At 40.9% G+C, this 12,192-nt stretch overlaps 1 protein-coding gene across 5 annotated transcripts in view; it reads left to right on the top strand.

Annotated features, from left to right (window-relative positions):
* The window catches only part of LOC128213633 (adhesion G protein-coupled receptor L3-like), a 214,121-nt gene that overhangs the window by 146,587 nt on the left and 55,342 nt on the right, over positions 1-12,192 (top strand). For all 5 annotated transcript variants that reach the window (XM_052919613.1, XM_052919611.1, XM_052919614.1 and 2 more), the window contains 2 exons: positions 372-636; positions 6,706-6,829. In XM_052919613.1, the coding sequence (XP_052775573.1) occupies positions 372-636; positions 6,706-6,829 (389 nt within the window). The remainder of the gene's footprint in view (positions 1-371; positions 637-6,705; positions 6,830-12,192) is intronic.

Below are 12,192 nucleotides of genomic sequence, written 5' to 3' on the forward strand. Positions count from 1 at the left end.
TTCTCAGACTAGTGACTGTTCCTCAACATAGGCCCTTGTTTCTCAGGCTAGTGACTGTTCCTCAACATGGGTCCTTGTTTCAGACTAGTGACTGTTCCTCAACATGGGCCCTTGTTTCTCAGACTAGTGACTGTTTATAAACATGGGCCCTTGTTTCTCAACATGGGCCCTTGTTTCTCTCTCAGTTGTTAAACTTGAACAGGTATTCTCAATATTCTTTTTCTTGTTTAATCAGCTAAGTTCAGGGTGAACTATATATGTTTATGGTATTCAGAATACCTCTGTAAAACTTTAAATCCTCTCACTGTAGTAATATCTTACAGTATCCAGTCTAATCAATGAAGTGTTGAGACTCTATTTCCCACTTTCAGATGATGTGACAGTCACTTACCTACAGTACAACAACTTAGACACCCTCATGGACCCATCATCAAACCCAACCCTGACAAGCGAAAACACCACTCGTTACATCAACTCTGACGTAATATCTGCCTCTGTCACCAAACATTCCCGCACGGCCAAGATCAGTCATGCTAAAACGCGACTTACACGCCCAATGACCTACACACTCTCGCATAATGACAAGGACCTGAAAGATCAGATACCTGTCTGTGCCTACTGGAGCTATAATGCAAGGTAAAAGTCATGTTAATGATAAATCTTATTGAATATATCTTATAGAATAAAAATGTTTTATATGATTTTTTTAGCTCACCTGAGCACGAATTCCTCAAGGTGATATTATGATGACCCAAAAGAAAAATTACAAAACTGTTTTTGGCAAATACTATGAGGCCTAGTGCTTAAATATTTGGTGTGTAACATTGTATATTGGTTATCTACCATGTTTATTCAAATTATGCCCCTGGAGAAAAATTGGCCTCACCCTGTGGGTTACAAGTTCATTATAAATACATTTTGTTAAAATCTGATAGTTATGTAAAGTTAACTCTTGAAGCAAGGGCAGCAAGTCTTGCTATTTGGTCTCCCTTTTTGTTGGAGATTCCACTACTTTCTATTAGTAACAAGGGAATAGATTTTAAATTTTATTAAGTCTTTAACATGGGTACTTCTAAGATAATTATTGTTCTTTTTTTAGGTTCATAGATTAAAATAATTATTATACACTTTATTCTTTAGAAGAAATTTCATTTTCACTGAATGATAAATTTAATAATCAGACTTTTCCATTGAACTTCATGTAGATTATTGTAAACTTCATGTAGATTATTCTAAGCTACAATCTTATCTTCTGTGTGGATAGTGAATAAGCCTTACATCAAGAAACATTCGGTTGGTAACATTTGAAGGGTGGTGATGTTGTCCTAGATGGAAGAAGTGATAGTATTAGTTGAAGGTGCTGAATGTGATCTGATATTTGATTTTTAGAGCTTAAGGCTGTTTATTGATTTTATTGGATGGTGCACTGTTTGTTGTTTGTGTATATTTCTTAAAGTTCTTTCAGTGTGCAAGCAATTTAACATAGTTTTGTCAGTGTGCAGGCAATTGAACAAAGTCCTGTCAGTGTGCAGGCAACTGAAAAAAGTCCTGTCAGTGTGCTGGCAACTGAAAAAAGTCCTGTCATTGTGCAGGTATCTGTACCAAGTGCTGTCAGTGTGCAGTCAATTATCAAGTCCTGTCAGTGTGCAGGCAACTGAACAAAGTACTGTCAGTGTGCAGATATCTGTACCAAGTGCTGTCAGTGTGCAGTCAATTATCAAGTTCTGTCAGTGTGCAGATATCTGTACCAAGTGCTATCAGTGTGCAGTCAATTATCAAGTCCTGTCAGTGTGCAGATATCTGTACCAAGTGCTATCAGTGTGCAGTCAATTATCAAGTTCTGTCAGTGTGCAGATATCTGTACCAAGTGCTATCAGTGTGCAGTCAATTATCAAGTCCTGTCAGTGTGCAGATATCTGTACCAAGTGCTATCAGTGTGCAGTCAATTATCAAGTTCTGTCAGTGTGCAGATATCTGTACCAAGTGCTATCAGTGTGCAGTCAATTATCAAGTCCTGTCAGTGTGGTGCGCAGGCAACTGAACAAAGTGCTGTCAGTGTTCAGGTGAGAATCAAATTCTGTCAGTGTGCAGTCAGTCATCAAGTCCTGTCAGTGTGCAGGCAACTGAACAAAACCCTGTCAGTGTGCAGTCAATCACCATGTCCTGTCACTGTGCAGGAAACTGACAAGTCCTGTCAGTGTGAAGGCAACTGTAACAAGTCCTGTCAGTGATTATCCAGGCAACATGTTTGAACAGTATATTTTTATGCCGCCGAAGGTGGGCATATTAAAATCCCATCAGCTGTGTGTCCGTCCGTCTATCTGTCTGGCCGTCCATCCTTGTGTCTGGTTCAATAATTTGTGTCCATGCTGTAACTTTCTCTTGTATGGACAGATATTATTATAACTTGCCACATGTGTTAGACATACCAAGAAGATGTGTCGTGTGATAGACCTGTGTCCTTACCTCTAAGGTCATGGTCACACTAAGTGTTTATTCACAATGGAATGCTGCATATAAGTACAAAGAGTATAGGTTGTCATGTCCAGGCTGTAATTTTCCCTTGTACGGACAGATTTTAAAACAGCTTGCCTCATGTGTTCTACATACCAAGACAACATGTCGCCTGCAAGACCTGTGTCCCTACTTTTAAGGTCAAGGTTACACTTAGTTTTCACAATGGAATGCTGCATATAAGTACATAGAGTATAGGCTAAGTACATAGAGTATAGGCTAAGTACATAGAGTATAGGCTAAGTACATGGAGTATAGGCTGTCGTGTCCGGACTGTAACTTTTTCTTGTATGGACAGATAAGACGACATGTCGCGTGCAAGACCCATGTCCCTACCTCTAAGGTGAAGGTACACTTAGTGTTTATTCACAATGGAATGCTGAATACAAGGACATAAAGAGTGTAGGTTGTCAAATATGGGTCTTTTTTTATGTTCAGAGCCAATTTAAAATAACTTGCCATATGTATTTGACATAGGTCAATGTCACATTTAGGGGCATTCGTCACATACTGTGACAGCTCTTGTTATTTGACTTTTATGAGATAAGAAACAAAAGTAATTGTCTAAGTTTAAAATAGTTGTATCTCAGGTTTCGCATTGCTAATGCTTCAAATACTATACATTGTAATTTGCCTGCAACACAATAACAAGATACTATTCATTCTATGATTTTAGGCGTTTATATTTCTAATGAGATGTTTTCATTTTTTGCATAAAAGCTTTGTTCCGGTGTATTCTTGGCATAGTTTTAGACACTAGGCTTTCAATTTATATAAGCACACATGCCCTGATACGACAGTGAGTCATGCATACGTTTGGTGAAGCAAAGTATATATAGTTCGGTTTAAACCTGTTTAACATCCAAAGAGTACGAAGCATTCATTACAGCACTAGTACTATTTCTACACAGGTACTTACATAAAACATTAATAACATTAAATTTATCAAAAAACTTTAAAAAGCACAATCATATTCTCATTCATAAAACAGACAAGTTCCAATAATCTAAAAATAGATTCAACTACATTAACTGACCATTATTCTAAACATAGTGTCTACATACATTGACTGACCACATGTTTGTCCTCACCGCGGGAAAACGACCATCTGGTAAGTTCTGCATTTTAAAAGGTATTATTGCTAAAGTTGCTCGTAAAAATAGAATCATTTTCCTTAAAACCTTTAGACGCGATTGAAAAGAGCATTTACTGTAACTTCAAATACATGGGGATACCTCGACTGAAGTGCTAAGCTGTGTATTTTGAATGGAATTATTGCTTAAGTTGCCTGTAAAAAATGATTTTCCCTAAACAAAACGTGTATGTTAATAAAAGGAAATGATATATATATGATGTATTGTATTTTCCTATCGTATGGTATCTAATCAAAAGAATGAAAAACCTTTAGAAACGCTTGAAATGGGGCATGCATTGTAACACTAAATACATGGGGATAGGGGATTACGACGATTGAAGTGACATTTACAAAAACAAAATGACACAAGACGCCATAAAGATATAGATATGTTTGTTTCCTCGCCCAGTGTGAGCACAAGCGCTCTCAGCACATTTTTATGCCCCCCTTCGAAGAAGAGGGGTATATTGCTTTGCACAGGCATGTCAGTATGTCGGTCGGTCGGTCGGTCCGTCGGTCCGTCGGTAGACCAAAGCTTGTCCGAGTGATAACTCAACAATTCCTTCGTATGGTCATCAAACTACACATGAAGGTTGGGCCTGACCAGTAGATGACCCCTATTGATTTTGGGGGTCATCGGGTCAAAGGTCAAGGTCACAGTGACCTTTAATGGTAAAATAATTTTAAAGCTTGTCCGAGTGATAACTCAACAATGCCTGCACCCATGGCCCTCAAACTTGACATGGAGGTTGGGCCTGACCAGTAGATGACCCCTATTGTTTTTGGGGGTCATCAGACCAAAGGTCAAGGTCACAGTGACCTTGAATGGTAAAAGGTTGTCCGAGTGATAACGTGACAATGCCTGCACCCATGGCCCTCAAACTTGACTTGGAGGGTGGGCCTGACCAGTAGATGACCCCTTTTGTTTTTTGGGGGTCATCAGACCAAAGGTCAAGGTCACAGTGACTTTGAATGGTAAAAAGTTGTCCGAGTGATAACTCAACAATGCCTGCACCCATGGCCCTCAAACTTGACATGGAGGTTGGGCCTGACCAGGAGATGACCCCTATGGTTTTTGGGAGTCATATGGCCAAAGGTCAAGGTCACAGTGACCTGGAATGGTAAAAGGTTGTCCGAGTGATAACTTGACAATGCCTGCACCCATGGCCCTCAAACTTGACTTGGAGGTTGGGCCTGGCCAGAAGATGGTCCCTATTGATTTTAGGGGTCATTGGGCCAAAGGTCAAGGTCACAGTGACCTGGAATGGTAAAATGTTGTCCGAGTGATAACTTGACAATTGCTGCACCCATGGCCCTCAAACTTGATTTGGAGGTTGAGCCCGGCCAGAAGATTGTCCCTATTAATTTTAGGGGTCATTGGGCCAAAGGTCAAGGTCACAGTGACCTTGAATGATAAAAGGTTGTCCAAGTGATAACTCAACAATGCCTGCACCCATGGCCCTCAAACTTGACTTGGAGATTGGGCCTGACCAGTAGATGACCCCTATTGATTTTAGGGGTCAAAGGTCAAGGTCACAGTGACCTTGAAAGCAAACTCGACAATTCTTGGACCTATGGTCATCAAACTTAACATGAAGGTTGGGCCTGCCCAGTAGATGACCCCTATCGACTTTGGGGGTCATCAGGCCAAGGTCAATGTCACAGTAACCTTTAACGCAAAAAAGTTAACAATCTTCCCCCACTGATATCTCAACAATGCCTGAACCTATGATCATTAAACTTGACATGGATGTTAAGCCTAACCAGTAGATCACCCTTATTGATTTAGGATTCATAGAGCCAAAGGTCAAGGTCACAGTGATCTTGAATGGTAAAAGATTGTCCGAGTGATAACTCAACAATGCCTGAACCCATGGCCTTCAAACTTGACTTGGAGTTGCATCTGACTTGTAGATGACCCCTTATGATTGAAGGGGTCATCGGGTCAAAGTTCAAGGTCACATTGACCTTGAACGAAAAAAACTTGTCTTGTGATAACTTGACAATGCCTGCACCCATGGCCCTCAAACTTGACATTTAGGTTTCTGGTGACCAGCTGATGACTCTGGATTTTGAGTTCATAGAGTCAAAGGTCATGATGGTCATAACACACTTTATCCTCACACTTTAATGGTCATAATCTTAAAACAGCAACAAATCAGCTGTCATTTCGGTCCATGCATATTTTTCATTCAATTGTCCATATAATCCTGACAACATGGCGCTCAGGGGGGGCATAATGTTTGACAAACATCTCTTGTTCACTTTTATTTCTGTGCCTTTCACCCATTCCCATAGTTCAAATAAAATTTGCAACTCTCACATATTTGCCCGCAGATAGTCTTTCAGCGCCTCGCGCTTTGATTTTTCTTCTGCCGACATGAATGATTGTATTTCTGCAGACATGAATGATTTTACTTCTCCAGACATGATTTTACTTCTGCGGACATGTTTTTACTTCTGCAGACATGTTTTTGATTACTGTATACCTTACAATTTATAATGGCAGTATGGATTGACTTTAAATAAATGCAGGTTGTTCATTACAACTTAGGTTGTTTTTGAACCAAATCATAACAAATCAAGATGCAGAAAATGTCCGATTTTTAGTTTTCATTTTAATACCAAGAGTGTGAGTTCCAAAGTCAAATTTTAGAAATGTAAGATTTTAATGTATTCTCTTTGCTATACATATTGATTGTGAGAGTAGTCTTAAAGTGTATGTATCCGTTGTTGTTTCGGGTTCCACCAGGGTCACATTCTCTTGGCCCCACAAAAGCTACACCAGCTCATGGGAAATACACTCAACAGGAGTTCATGTCATCTTAAGCAGTCTTAACAATCAAGCTCAATTAAATCTGTGTATTTATTAGTTCTATGATTCAATAGTGCTACAAGTTGCCAACTTAGTCATTGACTCTTAGTTGTCTGGAATTATTTGAAAATGTGGTTTATTTTATATTATTTGATAATATCATCTTCTGCTAGGGCTAAAAATTATGTATAAGTGCCAAGCTGGAATTTGTTTCAACTAAATGTGTTATGTTCCATTGCAGCACTCTACAGGGAGATTGGAGCACTGAGGGGTGTTGGGTTGCCGAATCAAACATAATGTTCACTACATGTCAATGTGATCACCTTACAAACTTTGCTGTCCTCATGGACGTCACTGGAACTAAGGTTTGTATATGATTCTTTCAAGGCATTCTTAACAGCAGGTTTCAAATATACCATATCATGACACTATTACAGTAACATGTTTCATAGTTTTTTATATAATGATCAAATAACCTCCCATAAATTTCAATGGAGCTTATGAATTAGCTACATGTAATTTGCATCTGGAATATGATATTTCGTCAGTATTTTCGAGTCTAGAATTACAAACCAAATTTAAACATTTATTGTGTAATTTTGGTTGCTGGGACTATGTTTTATACTTTTTTCCCCACTGGTTGCAAACTTCATTGGCAACATGATACATATGATTGTACCTGATCAGTAAGTTTGATAAGGAATGATTGTGTTCACCACAATTAAAACAGCATGCTCTGCCTCAGACTGCCTTAAGTCTCTATTCACCACAATAATGACAGTACATGTATGCTCTGCCTCAAAATACCTAAGATCTCTATTCACCTGAAGTGAGACAGTATGCTCTGCCTCAGACAACCTAAGGTCTCTATTCTGCCTCAAACTACCTAAGGTCACTATTCATCTTCAATGAAACAGTATGCTCTGCCCCAGACTACCTAAGGTCTCTATTAACCACAAATGAGACAGCATGCTCTGCCTCAGACTACCTAAGGTCTCTATTAACCACAAATGAAACAGTATGCTCTGCCTCAGACTACCTAAGGTCTCTATTAACCACAAATGAAACAGTATGCTCTGCCCCAGACTACCTAAGGTCTCTATTAACCACAAATGAAACAGTATGCTCTGCCCCAGACAACCTAAGGTCTCTATTAACCACAAATGAGACAGCATGCTCTGCCTCAGACAACCTAAGGTCTCTATTAACCACAAATAAGACAGCATGCTCTGCCTCAGACTGCCTTAAGTCTCTATTCACCACAATAATGACAGTACATGTATGCTCTGCCTCAAAATACCTAAGATCTCTATTCACCTGAAGTGAGACAGTATGCTCTGCCTCAGACAACCTAAGGTCTCTATTCTGCCTCAAACTACCTAAGGTCACTATTCATCTTCAATGAGACAGCATGCTCTGCCTCAGACTACCTAAGGTCTCTATTAACCACAAATGAGACAGCATGCTCTGCCTCAGACAACCTAAGGTCTCTATTAACCACAAATAAAACAGCATGCTCTGCCTCAGACTGCCTTAAGTCTCTATTCACCACAATAATGACAGTACATGTATGCTCTGCCTCAAAATACCTAAGATCTCTATTCACCTGAAGTGAGACAGTATGCTCTGCCTCAGACAACCTAAGGTCTCTATTCTGCCTCAAACTACCTAAGGTCACTATTCATCTTCAATGAGACAGCATGCTCTGCCTCAGACTACCTAAGGTCTCTATTTACCACAAATGAAACAGTATGCTCTGCCCCAGACAACCTAAGGTCTCTATTAACCACATATGAGACAGCATGCTCTGCCTCAGACAACCTAAGGTCTCTATTAACCACAAATAAGACAGCATGCTCTGCCTCAGACTACCTAAGGTCTCTATTAACCACAAATGAGACAGCATGCTCTGCCTCAGACTACCTAAGGTCTCTATTTACCACAAATGAGACAGCATGCTCTGCCTCAGACAACCTAAGGTCTCTATTAACCACAAATGAAACAGCATGCTCTGCCTCAGACTACCTAAGGTCTCTATTTACCACAAATGAGACAGCATGCTCTGCCTCAGACAACCTAAGGTCTCTATTTACCACAAATGAGACAGCATGCTCTGCCTCAGACTACCTAAGGTCTCTATTTACCACAAATGAGACAGCATGCTCTGCCCCAGACAACCTAAGGTCTCTATTCACCACATATGAGACAGCATGCTCTGCCTCAGACAACCTAAGGTCTCTATTTACCACAAATAAGACAGCATGCTCTGCCTCAGACTACCTAAGGTCTCTATTAACCACAAATGAGACAGCATGCTCTGCCTCAGACAACCTAAGGTCTCTATTTACCACAAATGAGACAGCATGCTCTGCCTCAGACTACCTAAGGTCTCTATTTACCACAAATGAGACAGCCTGCTCTGCCTCAGACAACCTAAGGTCTCTATTTACCACAAATAAGACAGCATGCTCTGCCTCAGACTACCTAAGGTCTCTATTAACCACAAATGAGACAGCATGCTCTGCCTCAGACAACCTAAGGTCTCTATTTACCACAAATGAGACAGCATGCTCTGCCTCAGACTACCTAAGGTCTCTATTTACCACAAATGAGACAGCCTGCTCTGCCTCAGACAACCTAAGGTCTCTATTTACCACAAATGAGAGAGCATGCTCTGCCTCAGACTACCTAAGGTCTCTATTAACCACAAATGAGACAGCATGCTCTGCCTCAGACAACCTAAGGTCTCTATTTACCACAAATGAGACAGCATGCTCTGCCTCAGACTACCTAAGGTCTCTATTAACCACAAATGAGACAGCATGCTCTGCCTCAGACTACCTAAGGTCTCTATTAACCACAAATGAGACAGCATGCTCTGCCTCAGACAACCTAAGGTCTCTATTTACCACAAATGAGACAGCCTGCTCTGCCTCAGACAACCTAAGGTCTCTATTAACCACAAATGAGACAGCCTGCTCTGCCTCAGACAACCTAAGGTCTCTATTAACCACAAATGAGACAGCCTGCTCTGCCTCAGACAACCTAAGGTCTCTATTAACCACAAATGAAACAGCATGCTCTGCCTCAGACTACCTAAGGTCTCTATTTACCACAAATGAGACAGCATGCTCTGCCTCAGACAACCTAAGGTCTCTATTTACCACAATGGAAACAAAAAGCTCTGCCTCAGACTACCTAAGGTCTCTATTAACCACAATGGAGACAAAATTTGCTGCCTAAGACTACCTAATGACTCGATTCACCAGAAATGATACAGTATGCTCTGCCTCAGACTACCTAAGGTCTCTATTCACCACAAATGATACAGTATGCTCTGCCTCAGACTACCTTATTTCACTATTCAACTTAAATGAAACAGTATGCTTTGCCTACCTTAGGTCTCTATTCACCACAATTGAGACAACATGCTCTGCCTCAGACTATATAAGGTCTCTATTCACCACAGTTAGACAGTATGCTCAGCTAAGGTCTCTATTCACCACAGTTAGACAGCATGCTCAGCTAAGGTCTCTATTCACCACAATTAGACAGCATGCTCAGCTAAGGTCTCTATTCACCACAGTTAGACAGAATGCTCAGCTAAGGTCTCTATTCACCAAAGTTAGAGAGCATGCTCAGCTAAGGTCTCTATTCACCACAGTTAGAGAGCATGCTCAGCTAGATCTCTTTTCACCACAGCTAAGACAGCGCACTCTGTCTCAGACTTTATAATTCTCTATTTACCACAGTTAGACAGTATGCTCAGCTAAGGTCTATATTCACTGCAGTTAAGACCGCACACTCTGCCTAAGACTATTTAGGTTCTATTCACCACAGTTAAACAGCATGTTCAGCTTAGATCTTTTCACCACAAGTGAGACAGCATTTTAGTCAATCTAAGATTGAGACAGCATGCTCTCCCTCAGACTATTTAAGATTGAGACAGCATGCTCTCCCTCAGACAATCTAAGATTAAGAAAGCATGCTCTTCCTCAGACAATCTAAGATTGAGACAGCATGCTGCCTCTCAGACGATCTAAGATTGAGACAGCATTCTCTCCCTCAGACTGTCTAAGATTGAGACAGCATGCTCTCCCTCAGACAATCAAGAATTGAGACAGCATGCTTTCCCTCAGACTGTCTTAGATTAAGACAGCATGCTCTCCCTCAGACAATCTAAGATTGAGACAGCATGCTCTCCCTCAGACAATCTAAGATTGAGACAGCATGCTCTCCCTCAGACAATCTAAGATTGAGACAGCATGCTCTCCCTCAGACAATCTAAGATTGAGACAGCATGCTCTCCTTCAGACTATTTAAGATTGAGACAGCATGCTTTCCCTCAGACAATCTAAGATTGAGACAGCATGCTGCCTCTCAGACGATCTAAGATTGAGACAGCATTCTCTCCCTCAGACTGTCTAAGATTGAGACAGCATGCTCTCCCTCAGACAATCAAGAATTGAGACAGCATGCTTTCCCTCAGACTGTCTTAGATTAAGACAGCATGCTCTCCCTCAGACAATCTAAGATTGAGACAGCATGCTCTCCCTCAGACAATCTTAAGATTGAGACAGCATGCTCTCCCTCAGACTGTCTAAGATTGAGACAGCATACTCTCCCTCAGACAATCTAGGATTGAAACAGCATGCTCTCCCTCAGACTATTTAAGATTTAGACAGCATGCTCTCCCACAGACAATCTAGAATTGAGACAGCATGCTCTCCCTCAGACTATTTAAGATTTAGACAGCATGCTCTCCCACAGACAATCTAGAATTGAGACAGCATGCTCTCCCTCAGATAATCTAAGATTAAGACAGCATGCTCTCCCACAGACTATCTAAGATTAAGATAGCATGCTCACCCACAGACAATCTAAGATTGAGACAGCATGCTCTCCCACAGACTATCTAAGATTAAGATAGCATGCTCTCCCACAGACAATCTAAGATTGAGACAGCATGCTCTCCCTCAGATAATCTAGGATTGAGACAGCATGCTCTCCCTCATACTGTCTAAGATTGAGACAGCATGCTCTCCCTCAGACTATCTAAGATTGAGACAGCATGCTCTCCCTCAGACTGTCTAAGATTAAGACAGCATGCTCTGCTTCAGATTACCTTAAGTCTCTAATCACCACAATTGAGACGACATGTTCTGCCTATCTTAGGTCTCTATTCACCACTATTGAGACAGCATGCTCTCCCTCAGACTATCTAAGATTGAGATAGCATGCTGTCCCTCAGACTGTCTAAGATTAAGACAGCATGCTCTGCTTCAGATTACCTTAAGTCTCTAATCACCACAATTGAGACGACATTTTCTGCCTATCTTAGGTCTCTATTCACCACTATTGAGACAGCATGCTCTCCCTCAGACTATCTAAGATTGAGACAGCATTCTCTCCCTCAGACTGTCTAAGATTGAGACAGCATGCTCTCCCTCAGACAATCAAGAATTGAGACAGCATGCTCTCCCTCATACTGTCTAAGATTGAGACAGCATGCTCTCCCTCAGACTATCTAAGATTGAGACAGCATGCTCTCCCTCAGACTGTCTAAGATTAAGACAGCATGCTCTGCTTTAGATTACCTTAAGTCTCTAATCACCACAATTGAGACGACATGTTCTGCCTATCTTAGGTCTCTATTCACCACTATTGAGACAGCATGCTCTCCCTCAGACTATCTAAGATTGAGACAGCATGCTCTCCCTCAGACTAT

Source organism: Mya arenaria, chromosome 13 (assembly GCF_026914265.1).
Source record: "Mya arenaria isolate MELC-2E11 chromosome 13, ASM2691426v1".
NCBI lineage: Eukaryota > Metazoa > Mollusca > Bivalvia > Myida > Myidae > Mya > Mya arenaria.